This window comes from Leishmania braziliensis, chromosome 21, assembly GCF_000002845.2.
Source record: "Leishmania braziliensis MHOM/BR/75/M2904 complete genome, chromosome 21".
Taxonomy (NCBI): domain Eukaryota; phylum Euglenozoa; class Kinetoplastea; order Trypanosomatida; family Trypanosomatidae; genus Leishmania; species Leishmania braziliensis.
The window spans coordinates 171,192-193,352 of record NC_009313.2 but is presented as its reverse complement, the minus strand read 5'-3'; the positions used below and the strand labels follow the sequence as shown (position 1 = coordinate 193,352).

The 22,161-nt window shown below is 60.3% G+C and overlaps 8 protein-coding genes across 8 annotated transcripts; all 8 read left to right on the top strand.

The window, feature by feature from the left end:
* Positions 1-539: 539 nt before the first annotated feature.
* On the top strand, positions 540-2,309 carry LBRM_21_0700 (putative phosphoglucomutase; the record flags this gene model as incomplete). The annotated part of the gene is made up of 1 exon (XM_001564729.2): positions 540-2,309. One exon carries the CDS (start codon positions 540-542, stop codon positions 2,307-2,309), a length of 1,770 nt encoding a protein of 589 aa, XP_001564779.1.
* A 1,360-nt stretch (positions 2,310-3,669) lies between these two features.
* LBRM_21_0690 (putative DNA polymerase eta) lies at positions 3,670-5,943 on the top strand (the record flags this gene model as incomplete). The annotated part of the gene is made up of 1 exon (XM_001564728.2): positions 3,670-5,943. One exon carries the CDS (start codon positions 3,670-3,672, stop codon positions 5,941-5,943), a length of 2,274 nt encoding a protein of 757 aa, XP_001564778.2.
* A 777-nt stretch (positions 5,944-6,720) lies between these two features.
* LBRM_21_0680 (putative DNA polymerase eta) lies at positions 6,721-8,997 on the top strand (the record flags this gene model as incomplete). The annotated part of the gene is made up of 1 exon (XM_001564727.2): positions 6,721-8,997. The coding sequence occupies one exon, from the start codon at positions 6,721-6,723 to the stop codon at positions 8,995-8,997; it is 2,277 nt and encodes a 758-aa protein (XP_001564777.2).
* Positions 8,998-9,860: 863 nt separating this feature from the next.
* Positions 9,861-11,951, top strand: LBRM_21_0670 (putative RNA helicase; the record flags this gene model as incomplete). The annotated part of the gene is made up of 1 exon (XM_001564726.1): positions 9,861-11,951. The coding sequence occupies one exon, from the start codon at positions 9,861-9,863 to the stop codon at positions 11,949-11,951; it is 2,091 nt and encodes a 696-aa protein (XP_001564776.1).
* A 1,165-nt stretch (positions 11,952-13,116) lies between these two features.
* LBRM_21_0660 (conserved hypothetical protein) lies at positions 13,117-14,469 on the top strand (the record flags this gene model as incomplete). The annotated part of the gene is made up of 1 exon (XM_001564725.1): positions 13,117-14,469. The coding sequence occupies one exon, from the start codon at positions 13,117-13,119 to the stop codon at positions 14,467-14,469; it is 1,353 nt and encodes a 450-aa protein (XP_001564775.1).
* Positions 14,470-15,765: 1,296 nt separating this feature from the next.
* LBRM_21_0650 (hypothetical protein, unknown function) lies at positions 15,766-16,911 on the top strand (the record flags this gene model as incomplete). Its single annotated transcript, XM_001564724.2, has 1 exon — positions 15,766-16,911. One exon carries the CDS (start codon positions 15,766-15,768, stop codon positions 16,909-16,911), a length of 1,146 nt encoding a protein of 381 aa, XP_001564774.2.
* A 1,233-nt stretch (positions 16,912-18,144) lies between these two features.
* Positions 18,145-19,536, top strand: LBRM_21_0640 (conserved hypothetical protein; the record flags this gene model as incomplete). Its single annotated transcript, XM_001564723.1, has 1 exon — positions 18,145-19,536. One exon carries the CDS (start codon positions 18,145-18,147, stop codon positions 19,534-19,536), a length of 1,392 nt encoding a protein of 463 aa, XP_001564773.1.
* A 754-nt stretch (positions 19,537-20,290) lies between these two features.
* On the top strand, positions 20,291-21,616 carry LBRM_21_0630 (conserved hypothetical protein; the record flags this gene model as incomplete). Its single annotated transcript, XM_001564722.2, has 1 exon — positions 20,291-21,616. The coding sequence occupies one exon, from the start codon at positions 20,291-20,293 to the stop codon at positions 21,614-21,616; it is 1,326 nt and encodes a 441-aa protein (XP_001564772.1).
* Between the last annotated feature and the right edge of the window lie 545 nt (positions 21,617-22,161).

Genomic DNA, 22,161 nt, shown 5'->3' with positions numbered 1-22,161 from the left:
AAAGACACACGCCACGCACACACACACACACGCACCCACACTGACACTTAAGAATGTGTGCGTGTGTGTGTGTGCACTGCGTGTTTTTCTTTGCTGCATCTCTACACCCGCAGCTGCTGGCACTCTTCTCTCGCTTCGTTATGACCCCTCCTTCCTCTGCCCATCATGTACATACGCGCACATCCTTTCGCTTTGTTTCTCAAAAGAAATAAAGTGCCCAGCAAGTTCACACGCGGTCTGAATCATTTCTGTTGCTGCTTTATAGGAACACCTCCTCATACCCATCCACGAATTGCTTCTCTCGCTTAGCCGCCGCCCGCAACACCATCACGACCCCACGCAAGTATTACCACGTCGGCTGGCAGAGTCTCTTCATTTCCCCCTCCTGTGTTTCTCCTCTTCCTCTGACACCTCACAGCACCACGTTCCGATACCGCCGCTGTCTCCTCCCACCCCCTCCTTTCTCGTCCATCTTTTCCTTTGCTCAACCCTTCCCCATCGTGCACTCAGTACATTACCTACACCTCCGTCAAGTAGCGATGGAGGTACCGACGACGGCGTACAAGGATCAGAAGCCGGGCACATCGGGGTTGCGCAAGAAGGTCACAGTATTTCAGCAGCCCAACTACACAGCGAATTTTGTGCAGAGCACCTTCAACGCGCTGCAGCGTCATGGCGCTGTGCCAGACGTGCTAGTTGTGGGGGGTGATGGCCGCTACTACACCACCGAGGCGGTGCAAGTGATCCTGAAGGTTTCCGCCGCAAATGGGGTGCGGCGTGTGTGGGTAGGCCAGCACGGGCTTCTCTCCACGCCAGCCGTCTCGACGATGGTGCGCCGTCGCTGTGATGCAGATGGGCACAAGGCGACCGGCGCTTTTATCTTGACGGCTAGCCACAACCCTGGTGGCCCGGACGCCGACTTCGGCATCAAGTACAACTCCGAGAACGGCGGCCCGGCACCAGAGAAGCTGACGTCCCAGATCTACGAGGAAACGCTCAACATTACGCAGATCAAGATGGCCACGGCGCTACCGGAGGTGGACATCAGCGCTGTCGGTGTCTACTCCTTTGACGCCTACAACTTTCAGGTGGAAGTGGTGGACAGCTTGACCGACTACGTGGCGTACATGCAGGAGGTGTTCGACTTTGAGTCCATCAAGACTCTCATGCAGCGCCTCGACTTTAAGGTCCATGTGGACAGCCTTCACGGCGTCAGCGGCCCATACGTTGACCGCATCTTTCACGACCATCTTGGCGTGCCCAAGGTTTCCCTACACCACACGAACGTCCTCCCTAACTTTGGCGGGTGCCACCCCGATCCGAATCTGACGTACGCGGACGATCTGGTGCAGGTGATGGGGCTGCTGCCGGACGGCAACGCGAATCCTGCGATGAAGCACGTCAGCACGGTGCCAAGCTTCGGTGTCGCGTTCGATGGTGATGCGGATCGAAACATGATCCTCGGCTGCCGCTTCTTCGTGAACCCGTCTGATTCACTTGCCGTCCTGGCTGCCAACGCTGACTGCGTGCCCTTCTTCATGAAGAACGGCAACTCCGGGCTCAAGGCCGTGGCGCGGTCGATGCCGACGAGTGGTGCGGTCGACCGCGTCGCCGCGGCAAAGGGCTTGCCCCTCTTCGAGGTCCCTACGGGGTGGAAGTTCTTTGGCAATCTCATGGACAGCAAAGATGTCTACGGAGGAACGGACTTTAACCCTCTGCTCTGCGGCGAGGAGAGTTTCGGCACGGGCAGCAACCACATTCGAGAGAAGGACGGTATCTGGGCGTCGCTCTTCTGGCTTTCGGTGATTGCAAAGCGCAATACGCCTGGCACCCCACTGGTCGGCGTCCAGCAGATTGTGGAGGAGCACTGGGCAACGTATGGCCGCAATTACTACAGCCGATACGATTACGAAAACATTTCCACCGAAGCTGCGAAGGCTGTGATGGCGACGGTCGAGAGTACAGCGGCGGCAGACGTGCCGCATCTCGGCGGTGCCGCCTGCAAGACGATCGACAACTTCAGCTACACTGACCCCATCGACGGCTCCGTCTCGACGGGGCAGGGCGTGCGTGTGCTCTTCGAGGATGGGTCGCGCTTCGTGCTGCGGCTGAGTGGCACCGGTTCCTCTGGAGCCACCATCCGACTCTACCTCGAGCAGTATATGGACTCAGACACGGTGAAGTCGCACTTGGCGGAGAAGACACTGCCAGCTGCAAGCACTGCGCTGAAGGCCCTCATCGAAGTCGCGCTGCAGGTCTCCAAGATGGAATCGCTGACTGGCCGCAAGACCCCGACAGTGATTACATGAGCAAATACAACGGGGAAGAAGACGGGCCGTTGTGCCGGAGTGTGCGTTTTCTCTTTCATTTCTAACGGCACCCCCCACTTTCCCTTCGACCCACGTGTCACTCCCGCGTTCGTGTGCGGCGCTTTCGACCATTTTTCTCGTCGTTTTATACGTCATTCGTTTGCTTCTTCATTTTCTACTTCGCCCTCCCCCTCTCTGTACACCCGTGATGACATTGGGGGGGGGGACGCACGCCTCAGTGCTTCGTATCCCAGGGCCCAGTATACCTCCGCACTCTGTGAGGAAGCCAAGCAGCCCCACCCACCCTCGCCAAGTGTCGGGCCGCTTCTGGCGGTGACAGGGCATCAGGTGCCTACAGTGCAGGGGAGGTCCGTGCGGTGTGTCACTGCTGCTGTCGGCGGTCAGGCTCTGGGCGGCGCTGCGGCGGAGAGGCCTGCGGCGGTGGGGGCGTTGGCGCCGTCTGTGTGGTGCGCAGTGTGTCGGCATGACTCGGGCGTGTGCGTGCCTGGCTCTCGCTGCCTGCCTGTGCCGGTGGTGGGCGGTGTTTGTGACGGGGCCGGCGCGCTGCACGAAGGCGTTCCCACGGCGGCGTTGCACGACGCGGTGGGCCTGTGGCCGGCCGTGGGTGGGGTGGTGATCCACTCGTGTGTTGTGTGGCGGAGAGCTGACACGTTGAAGAGAAAAACTGCTTTGGTTCCTCTTCTCCTTCAACTCATCAAGGGTTGTTTGGCCATGGCCTATCCGGCACACACACACACACACACACACACACACACACACCCAACAGCCGTAAACCGCAGTCTTGTGACATAACGGCGCCCCCACTCCCCCGCCTTGACACGCATATGCTTCCCAGGAGGAGGATGAGGAGGGCCTTTGCGGTCTTCTGTGTGTCTTGCGTTGTTCGGGTCTTTCCAGTTTTGGGTTTGCCATGGCAGCTGCTACGTCGAGCGTTTCTTATCCACTCTCTCTTGCTTCGCGTGAGTTTCCGCTGATGGATGTGGTGCCTCTTTCCTCCCTCTCATCGACGCCCCCTTCGCGTCGCTTCTCTTCCGTTGACGCCACCGCCTCTTTTATCTTCTCTTGTTTGGGTGAGCGCACTTTCCCTATTGTTGTTGTCTCCGAATTTCTCTGCCCTTTCATTTCTCTATTCCTTCCCCAACACACACACACAGGCAAACACATTCTCTTAGTGCACGCAGTGTCAGTGTCTGACATCACCTCCCCGCTTACCTCCTCTCTCCATTGATGGTACAAGCGGCTCGCGGTGAGGCGGTGCCTTTATGTCAAACCCCAACCACAGACACCCAAGCACGCATGTGCAGTTGAGCTTTCGTCCTTGAGAACCCACAGCTGTGCTATGACACTCCTCAGCACCTCTTCTTCCCCATTCAGCGCCGACTCGATGCGCTGCATTGCGCACGTGGACATGGACTGCTTCTATGCACAAGTGGAGGCAGTGCGCCTCGGGCTGGACTGCCGCGTGACGCCTCTCGTGCTGGCTCAGTGGGGGAGCCTCATTGCTGTGAACTACCCGGCTCGTGCGCGTGGGGTGAAACGCTTCAGCAGAGTGTCTGAGGCACAGGCATTGTGTCCTGAGCTCATTATTGCGCTCTCGCCCAGCTATCGCATGGGAGAAGCGACATACCAGTACCACCCGCACCCCGTACCAGACTCCTACAAGATATCTCTGGAGCCGTACCGACATGCAAGCCGACAGATCTTCGGCATTCTCGCCGAAGCTCCAGGAGTACAAGTCGAGAAAGCTGGTCTGGATGAGGCGTACGTGGACGTGACGGAGGCGGCGCGACGGGAGCTCGCGGAGGTGCGCGCTGCCGCCGCGGGTGCCTCACTGGACCCACTGGTGGACGTGATGGAGCCGTCGACGCGGCTGATCGAGGACCGGCGGGCGGAGATGGAGGCGTGGCTCTGTGCGCGCGGGACGTCGCTGGCTGCTGTGTTCGACGAGCCGATGCGCGCCCTGGTGCGCGGTGAGTGCGGCGCTGGGCTGGAGGGCAGCCGCGCGTTCTGCGTTGGCGCGGACGACCCTGCGTACGCGGAGCGGTGCCTGTTGCTGTGCGCTGCATCGCGCGTTGTCCACCGGCTGCGGCAGCGCATCTATGCGGAGCTGCACTACGACTGCTCCGCTGGGATCGCGCACAACCGCGTTCTAGCAAAGTGCATCAGCGCGACACACAAGCCGAACCAGCAGACGCTGCTGCTGCCTGACCGGGGCGCGAGTGCGCTGTTTGAGCTGCCGCTGAGTGGGCTGCGCGGGTTTGGGGGGAAGCTCGGTGCCGCTGTGAGCGTTGTGTGCGGTGGTGTGACGGAGTGCCGCGAGGCATGGCTTGTGCCGCTTGCGCAGCTGTACAAGCTTGACGGGACGCATGATGCGGGCGTCGGGGCGGATGCTGAGGAGGACGGGGAAAGGAGAAAGGGTCGACCACTTGCCAGGAAACGGCGGCGCACCGCCTTGTCATCCCTTGAGAGGGATCATCAAGGCTTGGTGGCACACACCACTTCGGAGTACGTCTTCTACCTTTTACGTGGGTTCGGCGAAGACACTGTCTCGAACCGCCCTCTGTCCAAGTCAATCATCGCTTCCAAGAACTTTGGGCGCATCACCACCTCGGTGGAGGTGGTGCGGAGCTGGGTCACCGTCCTGGCCAGCGAGCTATGTTCCCGCTACAACGAGTTCACTGCTCTGTATCACTTGCGCGGGCGAAGCTTCAACGTCAAGCTCGGCAATAGCGGGTTCCGGAGTATGAGTGGGCTGTCGAGCAACACCGTCGCGCTACCGGAGGCTATACAGCCGGACGTACTGGCCGCGGTGGCCATGCGGGAGGTACACGCGGTGTTCCGCAATAAGCCTGACGCTGCGGCGGATTCGGTGACGTTGACGATTGGCGGCTTCGTCTCGGATGGCACCGGCGAGACCGGTACCGTGCCCTCTCTCACCGCCATTACTGGCGAAAGGACTACCGCTGGTGAGAAGCGAGTTGCGCGAGGGCATACGCGCCAGCAGACTCTCCTCTCCTCCTTCATCGCTGCAGTTGCTGACGGTAGAGGTACTGGTGCAGCGTGTCAGCAGAGCGGCGATGGCGTGGAGGAGATTCTCAGCGGTGATGAAAGGTGGCTTGATGACTCCGACAGCAACGACTCCGTACACATCGAGGACGATGCCGGTATCCTCTCTCTCTCCTCACATAGTTTGCGCCCCAGCGGTGACGACACGAGCAGCGTAGTGCTGGTCGGCGAGACACCTCCGTTGCACGAGTGCGATGTCGTGCCCGAGACTTACAGCGTGGCAAAGGTGAGGACGCTGGATGTGAGCGAGAGCTCACCATGGGAGGCAGCAACTGCACCACCACCACCAACACTGCTCTTCTCCTCCCCTCTCCCAACTGGGAAGACGGCGAGTGAGGAGAGCCCAGAGAAGAGTCACAGTGTTACCAAGCACCGTGAAGAGCACCAGCACCATCTCGGAGGCCACTCCCACGTTGTTTCAAGGCCGGCACCACCATCTGTACTGGCACTGCCATTTTTGCCGCCACCTCGATCGTCCCCTACGTCCGCTAACACCGTCGAAGACGACGGTGAGGAGGACGAAGATGGTGTCACGGTCATTGACTGACCCGGACACACGCCCAAGTACGGCATCTTCTCCGGCTCACTCTGGCTCTGTCTGGGCGTCACTGCATGTGCATCACCTCCGGCGTGCGTGCGCTCTTTCTTGTTTGTCGAATCCACTAGGGGGTGGGTGGGAGGGGAGGTAGGGGAGAGCAGTTGTACAACGAGGGCATCAAGGGGGTTCATGGTGACTGTGTGTCTCTCTTTTTCTGGGGGGGGGGCACGTGTGATGCTTCACCACTGTTCCAGTACTGTTGTTGTTAGTCTTCCCATGCGCTTGTACTGCTCACCGCCGCCTCCAAAGGGCAACACGGAGCCGCGAGAGCAGATCGAAGAAATAAGACGCTTTTTTTGTCGTTAACGCGGGGTGGGGAAGCGGCGGCACTCGGGGACTACGCACACGTGCACGCACTCAACCAGTGTCCCTTCTTCTCTGTCCCGATCAGATGAGTTAGGCAGTGCGGGTATGGTGCAGGAGTGTCGCTGCTGCAGTGATGTGTAGGAGCGTATACACATAAGTTTGAGCGTCTCAACGGGAAACCCCCCGCCTCATCTCTGTAGAGGTCAACTACCGCTTTCTCCTCCCACTTTGCTTCTGCCGCCACTCTTACTTTCCCCTGTTGCTTTGATAGCCACTGTTGGAGGAGTACTTCACAGGGTTTCTGGTTGTCATCGTGCGCGGATGTCCTCCGGGTACGGTGCAGGCTCCACTGGCGCCGGGGAAGATGGCCGCGGCCGCTCTTCACTGCAAGTCTCTTCTTCCCCATTCAGCGCCGACTCGATGCGCTGCATTGCGCACGTGGACATGGACTGCTTCTATGCACAAGTGGAGGCAGTGCGCCTCGGGCTGGACTGCCGCGTGACCCCGTTCGCACTCCTACAGTGGGGGAACTTTATTGCTGTGAACTACCCGGCTCGTGCGCGTGGGGTGAAACGCTTTTGCCTCTCGCCAGACGAGGTAAGACGCGAGCTACCGGATGTGCAGATGTCCCACATCGCCACGTACGCCGTGGGCGAGTCCGAGTACTGCTACCCGGAGGATCCGCGTATCAACACACACAAGGTGTCCCTGGAGCCGTACCGACATGCAAGCCGACAGATCTTCGCCATTCTCCGGTCGGAGCCCGGGGTGATGGTGGGAAAGGCCGGCATTGACGAGGCGTACGTGGACGTGACGGAGGCGGCGCGACGGGAGCTCGCGGAGGTGCGCGCTGCCGCCGCGGGTGCCTCACTGGACCCACTGGTGGACGTGATGGAGCCGTCGACGCGGCTGATCGAGGACCGGCGGGCGGAGATGGAGGCGTGGCTCTGTGCGCGCGGGACGTCGCTGGCTGCTGTGTTCGACGAGCCGATGCGCGCCCTGGTGCGCGGTGAGTGCGGCGCTGGGCTGGAGGGCAGCCGCGCGTTCTGCGTTGGCGCGGACGACCCTGCGTACGCGGAGCGGTGCCTGTTGCTGTGCGCTGCATCGCGCGTTGTCCACCGGCTGCGGCAGCGCATCTATGCGGAGCTGCACTACGACTGCTCCGCTGGGATCGCGCACAACCGCGTTTTAGCAAAGTGCATCAGCGCGACACACAAGCCGAACCAGCAGACGCTGCTGCTGCCTGACCGGGGCGCGAGTGCGCTGTTTGAGCTGCCGCTGAGTGGGCTGCGCGGGTTTGGGGGGAAGCTCGGTGCCGCTGTGAGCGTTGTGTGTGGCGGTGTGACGGAGTGCCGCGAGGCATGGCTTGTGCCGCTTGCGCAGCTGTACAAGCTTGACGGGACGCATGATGCGGGCGTCGGGGCGGATGCTGAGGAGGACGGGGAGGGACACGTCGATGACGCCTATGCGAACTGCAGGAGGGACACGAAAGCCAGTAATGCTGGCGGTGGTGGCAGTAGCACCGATGCCAAGAGTGGGACCGGTCTGTACGTCTTTTACCGCGTCCGCGGCTTTGGTAGTGACACTGTCGCTGATCCGGTGTTGCCGCGTGGGATGAGGGCGAGTAAGATCTTCCACCCATTGTGCAGCTCGTGGTCAGCGGCGCAGCTGTGGATGGCACCGCTGGCAGGGGAGCTGTGGCACCGGTTTAGTGAGTACGAGTCGCACTACTACAAAGAGGGCCGAAGTTTGGTGGTTGTATTCCGCACTTACGTCACCCCAGAGCAAGTGCGTCGTGGGCAGCACACGCGGTCTTATCGAGCGCAAGCGCCCCTACCGGCGAACGTGCGAGATGCGACCCAGATTGCAGACATAGGTCTACGCGAATTTGTGAAGCTTATGCGGGAGGTGACGAGGGAGGAAAAGGGAGGCGAGTGGAAGTCGGGATCGACGACTTCGCTGCTGTCCCCACATCTTTTCACCAATCCCACGAATGAAGTGCCCGATGCACCGACGGGCATTGCTGCACCTGCCAATGATGTGTCAGCGATGCCTCCACTTCGTTTTCTTGAGCTCTCCATTATTGGGCTTCGTGTGCGTCCCCTGCCACCGACAGAAGGGGGCAATGGCGGCACCGCAGGGGGTACTGACGGAGGGACGTCGGCATCAACGCAGTGTTCCCTGGCGGATATGTTTGCGGCGCTCTCGGCCAACGCGACGGCGTCTGCAGGGTCAAAGGGCACGCGCACAGCAGTTGTTGGCGGAGGTGTATTGCGAAAGCGACATCGCAGCGGCTCACGCGATGCAGATGTTACGCGTGGGCTGCGGCAGGAGGTCGTCGTGGAGATTGACGATGGTAACGAGGATGAAAGCGTCAGCGATGACTGCGTCGACGTCGATGTCAATTTCGGCGAGGCTGCAGAGGGTGTCAAGAGCGACTCTTTCTTTCAGCGAGGCCAACTCGCGCGCCCGGCTGGGGCTTCATCCCCACCGCTAAAGCGTACGCTCAAAGATCCTTTTCACAGAACTACAATGACTACCGACATCTCTGCTGCAGAGAGGGCGCATGTGCCGACGAGCGCAGCCAGGCAGGTGACTACGGTGTGCGTTGAGGAGGACGATGTGACGGTCTGTGTGCCCCAACAGGGTTGCGTTAGCATCACTGAGGTGAGTTCCGAAGATGAGACGAGATCCTGATTACTTTTATCAGCAACGAGTTGCACCACGTGTCAGCAAGTTGTAGACGCCGGAAGCAAGGTGTGCACCCTGGTCTAGGGGTGGGTATGAGTAGCAGCGAGGTGAGTGGGTCAAGCAGTCTACCTTTCTATTCCCAACCACCTCTGCATGTCTGCTGCGCGTGATACAGGTGCGAGGCTAACGGAGACGTCCACCCACGCCGCTCTCCCTGCCTAGGAAAACGAGTACGACGCACCACACTGCGGAGGCGAGCGCTTTTCCTTTTCGCCTTCTTAGAGCTTCCTTCACATCACATCACACGCACGCACAGGCAAACAACGCACCGTGTACCGACTGTTTAGTGCTTTTCCATATCACCGTGCGAGAATCGCAGACGCAAGGCTTTGTAGCGCATCCACACCTGTGCCTCTTCTCATGCCTTGGGTGGCGTTTGCAGCCTCCCCTTCGATCCCCCCCCACGAACACCGACACCAGGCGCTGACACGTGCGCATGTATGTGCGTTCCCCTGCGCTGTGTGGAGACTCTGGGGATTTTTTGACTTCCTCCTGCGTCCCTCTCTTCCTCGTTTTGACTCCTCCCTCCTTCCATGCCCCCCTCGAAGTACGTCTACAGCGACTGGGCCTGCACCCCCCCTTCATCATCCGTCTCTGCCTCTTTCTCTCCTGCACGCTCAGAGGCGTAGTAAGGACGCGTAGCACCCACTGCTGCGGCCGCTACCTAAGCAACGCACGCAACAGCGAAAAAATTGAACACCCATTCATGATTGAGCTACTTCGGTGAAGTCCGTCTTGCAGCACTTCAGCCCCCTTTCCTCGTGCTTCTTCACTCCTACTCCGCATTCCTCAGCATTTCTCGTCATCAAATGAGCGTCTACAGCTGGGAAACGGCGGGCGGCGCACACCGTAGCCGGAATAAGGTCAAGAGGACCGGCACTGTTGTTTTTCACGTCGACGAGTGCGTGGACACCACGTTCGACCGCCTTCAGAGGGAGGTGATCGTGGAAAAGCTGCACTTCTCCGAAAAGAAGACTGAGGAGGCGCTGGCCGACCCCCATCACCATGCCAACTCGGTCAAGACGGCGCTTATGACGGCCTCGACAGCCAAGGTGCTTCGGCAGAAGATGAAATTTGACGGGCTGCTGCCGTGCCAGGCGCAATGCTACCGCGGCATTTTTAATGGTCGTGACGTCATTCTGCACAGTCGCACCGGCAGCGGCAAGACCCTTGCCTACGCCCTACCGCTGATTGAGCGCCACCTGCTCCTGGAGCAGCACCAGCAACACACAGACACCAGCGCTGCTGCAGGCCCCTTCTTGGTGGTGTTTGTCTTCAGTAATGACCTCGCTATGCAGACGAAGAGCGTGCTGGAGAAGATCTACGGTAGGCAAACCAGCCTGCGCATTGCCGTGGCCGATTTCGACGACTTGCATCCCAGTCCTGACGGCAAAGTCGTCGACATCCTTGTTGGGACGGTGCGCAGCATTGACGAGGCAATCCGCGGCCACCGTGTTGCCGCCGCCGCGACTGCTGTCGAGGAGGCTGAGGTGCAGCAGGAAGCCCGTCTGTCTGGTAGGAAGCGTCCACGCAGCGCGAGGCAGCCGCAGCAGGTTACAGCTGTGGCAGCGGGGGAGGATGAGGACGACGATGATGGTGACGCGGCGGCGTCTGTATCTGATGAAGACGAGACTGAGGCGATCACCGGCCACGGGGCCCGGCGTGAAGCAGGCATCCTCTCCCCCGCTCGTGTGCGTGCGATTGTTGTGGATGAGGTAGACACCACCCTCGGCCCGCGCTTCTCTGCGATGGGTCGGCGCATGAAGAACCTGCTGAAGTTTATCCGCAGGGAAAACGGCTCGTTGGCGGACGGTCTGCTGAGCGACTTCCGCGCGCACCACTACGTCCTCTGCGGGGCGACCATCCCTAACTGGGTTCTGAAGGCCGGATTCCTCGGCGTAAAGAAGTACTACTACCAACTCATTACTGTTGGGTCTGCGAAGTTGCCGCCACAGCTGGAGTGCTTCCACGAGACGTGCAGCGTGGCAGACCGCGTTCGGACAGCGGCGCGTCTGTTGAAGGAGAATGTTACCTTCAATGGCCGCGTTGTTGTCTTCGGCACGCTGAAGCAACTGACGTCTCTGGAGGCCAGCCTGCACACGGCGACGTCGGTGAAGGCCTGCGCTACGGAGGCGAAGAAGGCGCCGCTGCCCAGCATGAAGAAACACGACAAGAAGGGTGACGGGAAGAGCACCTCGACCGTTGCCGCAGCTGTATCTTCATCACCGCTCTCATCGTCATCATCGCTCGTTGTGCGCGCTCTCACGGCGCAGAAGGATGTGCCGGATCGTGTAGCTGCCATCGAGGACTTCAACTGCGGTGTCGCGCAGGTGTTGCTGTGTACCGATGTCGCGGCGCGTGGACTCGATTTTACAGAGGTGGATACCGTTCTCATGCTGAACCTGCCACGGGACGCGCTTGCCTCAGACACGTTCGTGCACCGCGCTGGACGTACAGCCCGTGTCGGTCGTCCTGGTCGCTGCATCCTGCTGCACGACACGTCGGAGGCGGCCGTAATGGACGCCATCGCCAAGTCCACGCACGTCGTATTCAAGGCACTGGGTCCTGCCTTGATTGCCACTGCTGGTGTCTCTGCCGATGCACAGAAGGGCGGGAATGACAAGGCGTCTAACGCGGCTAACGCTGGCGCCTCTGGTGTGGCGCTGGTTTCCATGAAGCTCGTGGTACGCAACTCATTCCGCTACACGAAACCCAATGTGAAAGTTCCGCCTGCGATGCACGTCCTCAACGCCAACGTGGATGAGCCGCTGAAGGCGCTCTTGAAGGACATTCACGAAGAGGGTGGGAGCAACGGCGAGGTAGTGGTGTTCCGCGTGCCGGTGAGCCACGTTCACGAGGTGAAGCAGCGGCTATGGAAGTACACGCTGCAGGAGGCGTAAACACTCCTGCTCCTGCCCAACGAGGGAGAGAGGAGCGACAGGGAATGCGCAGATTGCAGAGGGAGGGGCGCGGTCTTGCGATCCTGCGTGCGTACTTCCACATACCCCTACGACTTCATCTCTGCCTTTCTGCGTCTGCGGTGCGATGCGCAAGCGCCACTGGGACATCGATAACAAGGACGGGGGGATCGGCGTTAAATGACGAAGACAACCCCGCACCACCACCACCACCCGCCCACCCACCGACCGTTAAGAGAGTGCTGGATGGGGCGCATCCCACCCACTCCCCTCTCACCGCAACAACAATAGCGATGCAGGCGTTAATCAATTTTCAAGTTAACACGCCAACGTTAACTCGATCTACACACAAATTTGTTTGTTTTCGCTTTCTCGTCAATAAGGTGACCACAACCGAAACAGTAACACTGAGTGCGACGCCGGCGAGCGAGATTCTCTCTCTCTCGAGGAGGTGGTGCTCGTGGTGAGGAATGGAGGAAGGAGACACAGGCACTGGGCACCTAGAGACGTGTCATCACATGCACCTCAACGGTGTGCATGTGATGCATCGCTGCTCCCTTCCCTGTCTTGTGCGCTACTTGCTAATCCCCGCACGCGGGGGGAGGGTTGTCGATCGCACAAGCGCCTCCTCTGCCCCCGCTTCGCTCTACTGACGACCTCCTCTCCTCAGCCCTTTGTTTTCTTGCCTGCCGGTGCGCTTCTGGCATAGCTGTGTGCACTCTCCGACCCACCGTCCCCTTCCTCCTCCTCCCCCCTCGAAGATTGGCGTCTCTCTCTCTCAAGGTACACAGAGAGAGAGAGAGACTGCCGACGATCACGAACAAGACCCGGAGCTACGCACACACACACACACAGAGCTCACAGGCGCTTCATCGATTGCGCAATGCTTCTGCGTAGAGCTTCCTCGACGGCGTCCACATATGCCGTGGTGGGGTACGTCTGTGGTTTCCCATGCAGCGCTCGCCGAAATATGACCGCAGCAGCCGTAGCACTACCGCTTACATCGCATCAGAGCCCCCGTGCACTGGCACCGTCCCCCCGCCACAGCACCTCAGCAGGAATCGTCACTAACCTCAGCACTCAGTGTCGGCACGCCGCCACCTCCACAACAGCCAGGCCCTCGGCAAGTGGTGACGGTCTGAATGACATGTTGCTGCGTGTCACTGGGCACACGCAGGAGATGCTGCGGCTGCTGCACCTGGCGGCTGGACACGCGGCAGTCCCTGTGGAAAAGATGGAGGACGCCTTCGAGAGGCACTTTGGCTTTGTGGAGACGAGGGGAACGAGTACAGGGAGCGAGCGAGTAGCATCGACGACTGCTGCTGCGTGGCGGACGGCCGTGTGGCGAACACTGCAGCTCCATTGCTACTTTACCCAGATCGTTGTCGAAAGCAGGAGCGGAGGCAATGCGAAGAATTATGTGTTAAGTGTCGTGCCGCTTGACTGGGCGGCTGCCCTCCGCCGCGTTGCAGCCGGGATTCCGTACGAGGGCTGGACGGAGAAGGAGCTTATTGCACGTCTGCGAAGCAGCTGGCCGATCTTAGAGAAGTACGCCCCTATGTGGTCGACAGGGTACAGCGATGTCAACTCCTTCGCACAGCTGGTGTACAGGCACTTTAGCTCTATCGTGACAGTGACACGGTCTGCCGTGACGGATGAGGTACTCTACCATCGTACTGGACACAACAGTGTTTCGGTGACCTGGCAGGCGTCGCCGGATGCATCCGCCAAACCACAAGCCCTGGCTGGTGCTCCGGAGGCCAGCGAGGCGTGCGCTGCTGTTCAGCACGCCTTGCACACACTTGGGCGCGGTCACCAACTGCCAGTGTGGACGGATGTCGACCAGGTGGCTCCACTCTTGTCAGTTCAATCGGGTCTGGCTGATGGACGGCCGTCCACGTGGCAGGAGGCGTTTGCCAAGGATGCAGAGCTGCGCGGGGCCTTCCACCTCGAGGGTTACGTGCGCGTACGGGCCATCGAAAACCACCAGCGCTTTATGGCCATCGTAGACTGCACCTCCGTCTCAACAGCTGAGGTGAAAGCGTTACTCAGGCAGCATCCCGTACGGGGCGGTGGTGTCAGCGTGAAACTCTTGCTGCGTGATGACATGGCACCAGAGTCGCATGAGGCGTACGTACGGACCTGCACCGATGCTGCGGGGCCCTCCACCCTCGTCGAAGGCGTGCTGGTGGATGCGCTGTTGGAGCCGAAGCATCTTCTTGCTGCACTCCTCGAGACGGCGGCAACGGATATGGAGCGCAACGTAGGGGGTGCGGCGGTGGCGCAACCGGTGGAGAGCACCACAGTGGCGGCGAATACCGATTCCGAAGCGTCAGAGGAAGGGAGTGCGTCGTTACCATTTTCTCCATCAACACCTATGCGAGTTATGGTGCTCTGTGGCGCGGCATCTCGCGAGGCGTTTGCGGGAGTGGTGGGGGAGGCACGCTCGTCGAAAGTGGCGATAACCTTACTCACACCCGAGGCACTACAGCAGGCGTAGCGTGTCACAGTCACCAAAGGTGATACGCTAGACACGCTTGCGTGAGTGCTTATTTTTGTGCGTGCCGTGCGAATAGGGGGGGGGGGAGTGGAGTGCTTCAACGCCAGGTGGAGGGGTGACGGGCGTGTGTGTGTGTGTGTGTGGATCTGCGCAGGGACTTAGGTTTGAGTTAGAGAGAGGCATTTGGCTAGAGGAGTGCAGGGCAGCGCAGCAGCCATCGGGGACTGAAGTGTTCCGGCGGAAGACGTCGATGATGGGTGGCGGTGCCTCGCTAAATACTCTCTTTTTGTTTCCCGCTAGGTTTCCCATTTTGTCTTTACTCGATGCACCGCGTGCGCGCGTCTTGGTGTCTTTCTCGCGCACGGACTTGAACACGCAGAGCTGACGTTGCGTTGCGTGAGAGAAGGCCCCGCGGTGCCGTAGGCGTCCGTGCGCGCGTTGTGTGATGATGAGTGTGCGGTGCTGTTGTTGTTAACGCAGAGTGGCCACCCTAAAGCGAAGGAAAAACAAGGAAAGAGGCTCTAGCTAAGCCTTGACGCGGCTTTTGATGAGGATACGCAGCTCATCACGGGATGCGCACGCAGTAGCAGTAAAGAGGGTTGAGGCTTTGTACAGTGTACGGTTGTATCGACGACACCGACTGTTAAACAGCGGATAAAAGGGGGCGCCGACACAGCTATCATCGGCGTCGCAGCGAGAAGCTTCCAAACCGGAGCTGTGGTTGCATCGTGTGGTCAGGTCACAACTGGCAACCACCCTCCTCCCTTCCCTCTCTCCCCCGGGTGATTGCACTTCCAACCGAGGTGTCTCTGCTGCTGTCGAGCAGGCCCACACATGGAGAGAGAAAGAGATGAAGAGCTAAGAAGTGCATGTGTTTCTGCACTGACTTCTCTTTCTCTCATGCTTCTCCTGCTCGTCTTTGGCACCGATCCCTCCTCTCTCCGCACTGCACTCACGCGCGTCTCCACGCGCTATCTCGCTCTTACTTCCTCTCTCTCTTTTGCTCGTACACGTAAATACTGATGCACCTGCCCACACCGACACTGTTTGATCTCGCGCACCACATAATGAGTAACGGCAACCCAGCTCACAGGATACGCATATCTCACCGTGTGTGGCTGGGTGTTCGGGTGTGCGCAGCGAGCCGCTGAGCTGATAGTGGAAGGGGAAGCAGTATAGAGAGAGGAGTAGTAAGGTTAGGAGGAGCAGAGCTCTGCCCTCTTCTTTTGCCTAGTTAACAGAATCACTCAGTACCACAGCGACGCACCCGTGGTGGGGGTCCACTTCTCTTAGCGCATGACGTCGCGTGTGCCCTTTAGCGGGACATCGCTGGCGGCGCACGCCATGCCGAATGATGATGCGGGCACGTGCATGTGTACGGTTGTGGTACCAATGCAGTCGAGCATGCCCAGAGCAGCTGCAGCTGCAGTAGCTACTGCGCCACCATCCAATTCCGCGACTGACGGAGGCGCTTACCAAGCAGGTTTTCTCCGCTGTCCGCTGCCACTCCCAACGCTTGGCAGCGGTGTGAGCAGTGGCGCAGCGCCAGCACTAGCGTCTGCCCCACTAATCAGTGGGAGCCATGATCGCCACTGGCAGTCACCGCTCTTCATTGCCTCTCCACAATCAGCTCCGCCGCCTTCGGCGTGGGAGAGTGAGGAGACCGGTGTTGTAGCTCCAGCAGAGATTGACCATGGCACCGCTACCGGCAGCGGCGCTGAGGAAGATGAGGTTGCTAGGCAAGATGAGGCGCCAGTCGAGCGATGTGGGGTGAGCCGCGACGCCCAGCGCCTGTATGTGCACCCTCTCGCTGCGGCTGCCGCTTCCGGAGTGTCCCTCGCCTTCCCACCACCTGCGGATCCTATCACGGCTGCCCTTGCCCGTCAGAATCAGCAGCAGCACCGCGGCGAATCGCGCTCCCCGCTTTCCTCACGCACGCTGCAGGCACTGTACGCAGCGTGCGCAGAGGGGCGACGCTCCAGCTTCCTCGCGCAGCTCACCGCTGACGACGTGCTGGCACCGCCGCCCCTAGCGCTGACCTGGTACCCATCTGTGCCCTCCGGCGTAACGAAGTTTGCTGATCGCAAGCGCACAGTAGATGGCGTGACGGTGGCCACGATGCACCAGCACGAGAAGAGCATGTTGGACGAGGAGGAGCACGATGCTGCTGAGATGACATCCACTGGCGTTTCACCCCCATCGCGTCGCCCGCGGACGGAGGAGTTCACTGTGCCTGTCGCGGAGCTGCCGTCCATCTCGCCGTGTTCATCGGTGGCTGCATCTCTGTGTGTATGTACACCGCCACTCGGCGCAGACTCGGTGGGGTGCCGGACGAAACGAGGCGACAGCGCCGCTGCCAGTGTGCACGCGAACGCATACCGAAAGCGTGATCGTGATGAGCGAGTGTACGAGTACCTCTCGCACGGGCGGCGGCTGCGTTGACACACGGCGACATGTCTTTGAGGGAGGTGGCAGGGCAGGGCAGAAAGCCGTGTACGTCCAGCCCACTGCGACTCGTGCAGTTAAGGGTGTCTCGCTTCCCTCACGCCCATTGCAACTGTGTGTCAGTGCTTCAAGGCGCAGTAGCCTTCCCTCTTAGCGCGCTCTTCGTTGCCCTCCCTCCTTCACTTCCTTTTCGTCTTCCTCATCCTACCTCGCGCCTTTGCCCACTGGAGGGCGCAGCGGCTAAAGCGCCTGCTACTCTTCGTTGCTACCGCATTATCACCCCCTTCTCCATCCACACTTCTGCCGGGCGTGCAGCTGGAGAGAGACACGCACATCAGCCCCAAATACCCGCAGGCAAAAGTGAAGAGCGCAGGCGGTGGCAGTTGTGTGGCCGAAGTCGCGGATCGTTTTCGCTCTTCTTCTTCTTTCTTTTCCGTCTGGTGGCTCGACGCTTCCGTGTGAGCGGTGGTGCGAGAAAAAGCGGGAGAAGGCAGCGGAGGTGCACTGTGCGTGTGTGTGTGTGTGTGAGGGGTGGGGGAGGGAGGGAAGGATACGTTGCTGAGGGGTCGAGGCACACTGTTCTCCTGGCGCCTCTCCTTGCAAGCTTGCCACACACCCTCCCGCTCTCTTTACTTCTAGCACCTTTCCCCCCTTTCTCCTCCCTACTTCTCTTGCCCCGGTCGATTTCCTATTGTTCTGTAACTCTGTGTACCCGTGCATCCGCGCACCAATGCGCAGGGGCACAGACAGACACGCAAACACACGCGTTCAGGCTCTATGAGCCAGAGGCGAAATCCATCGCCCTGTCTTGCGCTCTCCCAGAAAGCTTCCGTGTCTTGCCTTGTGGTGCGCACATGCGTGGGTAATACCGAGAGAGAGGGGGACGAGAGAAGGGGGTGGGGTAAAGCGGCACCACCACCACCACTGCCTCCTCTCATTTGCGTTTCGTAATGCCTATGCTCTCTACCACCTCTCTCTTGATACATCGTTCCCCCTCCCCTTGGTCCCTCGCTCCCTCCCTCCCTCCCTCCCTCCCTCCCCCTCTCTCTCTCTGTGCACACGACTTCTACTGACACTGCCACCGCCACTGCCGTGTTTCTGTGCGTGTTGCTGCCATTCGAAAACACACCCCTGTCCTAATCATTCAGCCTCTCCCCTCACCTCATCTCCCCTCTCCGTATTACATCCTCTGCACAGCAGCGACTGCCACCACTGCCATCGTTATCAGCTATGGACGCGTTTCAGGCTACCCTTGATGAGCTGCAGCGGGAGTCCAAGGAGAAGATCACGCAAGCGCAGGACACCGCGAGTGCGGCTGTGCTGCAAGCGCGTGTCGTGCCGCATCGCATCGCCGTCGCCATGGCTCAGCGCTTTACGACTGATCGGGTCGAGTCGTGCTTTCCGATACTGTGCTTGCTGGACGCTACACTCGTCCGTACCGCCTCCGCCTCGCCCTCGACATCGAGTGAGGCTGATCAGGCACTGGCAGCCGTTCTCACCGAGTTTTGGACGTTAGCTCCCGCCGCCTTCGCGTCTATCCACGGAGCGGGCCAGCCGGCGTGGCGTGAGAAGTGCCAGAGATTTGTGCGCCGATGGAAGCAACGCCGGCTGGTACCCGAGCCGCTGATAACGGAGCTGCTGATGGCGATGGAGAGCGGCAGTGTGAAGACGGAGGCGGCTGAGGTTCCGAGAGCGACAAGAGTCTCAAGCGACGCTGCAGCTGCTGCAGTGGCGTCCTCGTCTTCGGCAGTCTCAGCGGCAGTCACGACAAGCGGACAGCCGTCGCTGTCCACCACTATCACCGCAACCGGCGCTACCACTACGACAGCGGTGCCCCCTTCCGCATCGTATCCTGTGTCGACTATGTCTTTTACAGTTGCTCAGGCGCGGGCGTTTCGATCCACTCTGCAGGCGTGCCTGTCCGCTTTGGAGAGCCTGCCGCCCGCTCGAGCCGCCTTGTACTTTGAGCTCGTGCGCTCGCAGCACTTCCGCGCACCATCCCACACCTCCTTTGCGTTTTTTGAGGACTTGCTAAAAGAGCTGCGGCGCGAGGTGACGATGGTGTCATCGTCTTCGTCCACCAACCAAGCTGCCGGCGCAGGAACCAAGATCGACGTCGACCCGGCGTCGAGCGGTCATGCCAGAGAGGCTTTGGGGAAGCTGCTAGATCAACTACACAACTCCGGTGGCGAGAGGGCTACCGGCCTCAGCGCAGGAGGCCGCGCCACTGCTGCGGGAGTTGCTGGTGTGGGTGCCCACCACAGCGCCACCACCGCGGTTGTCCGCTACGTGAATTCCATTTTCTCAGATATCTACGCGAAGCAGCCGCTTGGTCAACGCGGCACTGGGTTCGGCACTCTCCAGCGCAAGGCGGGCCACGGTGGTCCTTCAGGCAGCAGTACCAGCAGTGCCTTCTACACGTCCTACTACCCCAAAGCGGAGGCGAACGCGCAGCGGCCGTTTCGCATTCCACCAGCTCGACAGATGCAGGGCGGTGCGGTGCGGCTGCACTTCCCTCGCCGCCAAGAGTGGGTCAGTGTGCAGGACATGGCCGACATCTCGCAGTACGCTAGCCGCGGCATCACGGACAGAGGCCTCAAGAGGGCACGCGAAGACGTCTAGCGTGTGGGTAGAGGTGCGAGCCTGTTGGCCAGGTCATGGAGACAGTCTGTATACGCCAGGTGTGTGCGTGTGTGTTCGTGTCTAGGGGTGTTAGCCCTCAAATTGCACGAGAAGTGTGTGTGTAAGTCGATCGAAGCTGACGAAGGCAGCGCAGACGCGGGCACGTCTTCCTCTTTCTCCCTACCCCCCCCCCCCCCCCTCTCTCTCTCTCTCGGTGCGCTTCTCACCCAGCCCTCCCCCACTGTCTGCGTGGGAGCGACTCGCAGCCCACCCAACTATCCCACCCTAAGCCCTAGGTGACGCAACGGATTCCCCTGCATGTGTGTGCTGCATGGATAAGAAAGCCCTCGAATGTGCTTCGCTTCTTTGACAAGAGAGATCGCATGTGGGGGGGGGTGGCACGGACGTGTTCGGCCTCCTCCTCCCCCCTCCTTCTCCTCCCCCTCCTCAGGCCCCCTCCCCCTCCCCTCCTCTCTTCATTTTTTTTTTCGTACTCGAAGTGACTGTGGTGAGGGTGCTGCAGCGCTGCTAAGCCGCTCCTTCCCTCTTTTCCCCTACCAGTCACCAGCCAGCCCCCCTTCCCCCCCGGTCCTGTGTCTCTGCTACTCGTGCTTGCCTACTGACACCACCGTACCACCATACAGCCGGAGGAGGAGTAGAAAGCGCACCCACCCACCCACACCCCCACACAGAGGAAGGGGACCTCATTGAGCTAAACCGCTACTGCGCATCGCTATTTTCGCGCACGGAAACGATGCACAGCAGCGCGTATCGCCTGGGGAGGGCCGCGTGCCATGCTGCCGCTAAGCCGAATAGTGCTGCTCTGGTGACTGCTGCGAGCTCGGCAGCTGGCAAGCAGGCCATGGAGGAGCTAGGGGTCTACCTGCGTGCCATGAAGACGGCGCAGCGGCGGTGGGCGCGCGAGATCGTTACCCATGAGACAAACGTGCGGCGCTTGATGATGGTGGAGGAGCAGTGTCGGGAGCGGCTGAAGCAGCAAGTGCTCAAGGGCACTCGCGAGCACCTCAAGTACCTCACCAACACGGACCTGATGGCGGCCGCCCAACTCGTCTCGCCTCCGTCGGTGGACGTCTTCCTTGCTTACGGCATCCTGCCAGAGCAGGTGAGCGGGTTCACGGTATACGTCATGGGTTGTCTCGCGGCGGACCCGAACCGACTCAATGTGCCCCTCCCCATCCTCATCGCGGACCTCTCCAGCACGTGGGCCATCGTGCCACCACGCAAGAAGGAGGCATACAGCGAACTCGCCAACATTTTCCGACCTCACCTACCACCTCGTGCCGCAGACATAGAAGACAAAGCTGCTAGAGCTGCTGAAGTGTCAACCGCGGTAGCCACCCGCAAGCTTGGCCCGAAACTGAAAGCAACTCGAAAGAACGCAGCCTCGGTGGATGCTGATGTACGAGTGCGCACCCCTGTACCGCCGCTTCGGCATGGGCGTGGATTTCTGGCCAAGTCTTCAGCGGCGGCGACAGACAAAGCTCTGGTGCCACGGGTGGTTTGCTCTTCCAGCAAGCGACTCCAAGCGCAACGTAGAATGACGACGACATCAGCGAGTGCACCAGCGTCCTCATCGCCGTCGTTGTCATCGCCAGCGGCTGCAGCCACACAGCTCTCCACTCTGCCGCGAGGCGCGAAGCGTGAAGAGAGCGCGTCCAAGACCGCTGCGTGCAGAAACAACCGCTCTGGCAGTAGCGCCATCTCCTCCTCTCAATTCCAGCCCATGGCGTCGCTACCCCAACTGCGGCGTCAGCCCGCTCTTCGTCCCGTTGACAAGGCTGCCACAGCTGCACTGGCGGAGGAGCTCCAGCTGCCTGACACCGAACGGGCCGCCTTCTGTAGGTTTGCAGAGACCAGCCTGCACGAGATGGTGCTGGCCTTAAGCGCGCTACCTGTGCCACACAAGAGAAACCACAGAAGCGGCAGTTCGAAGGCGAAGAGGTCGGCCAAGACGCAGCCCCGTGGTGTACAACTCCTCATGAAGGAATGGCTGCCCATCGCAGCGGAAGAGTGGGCGCGCAAGACGCGGCGGCAGAAGAGTTTCTACATGCGAGACTAGGCTGATCAAGTTGCCTCGTGTCACATGTGCTTCCTCAATGAGGGAGTTGGAAGGGTGTGCGCGCTGCCTCTCTTCCTCCTCCCACTCACCCTCCCCCTTTTGTGCGACGCGAAGGTGGCCTTTAAATGAACTGTGACATTTCGCCCACCCACCCACCCACAGATACGCCATAGCGCAGGCTGTGCGCACGTGTAGATGTGATGGGTACTGGTGACGGTGCTGTCGAGGTTGCGTGGACTCAGCTGCTTCTGTCGCCTGCGTCCTCCCGCACGCAGGCGACAGCCCCTCCTATCTCCCAGTCCTACCTGAGATGGTGTGCCCAATGCCCATGGGCGCGCACGTGGATGACACCAGAATGCCTTATCCACAGCAGCCAGCAGTTGGCTGCACTCATAGAAGCGGCGCCCCACCCTCTTTCTCTCGCCCTCGACCTCCTCCGGCAGCCTCCTTTCATCCAGTAGTAAATGACATACGTGCGTGTATGTGCCTGCGTCCGTGGATGGGGGAGAGGGGCTGGAAGGCGCGAGCATCACACGACACAGAAA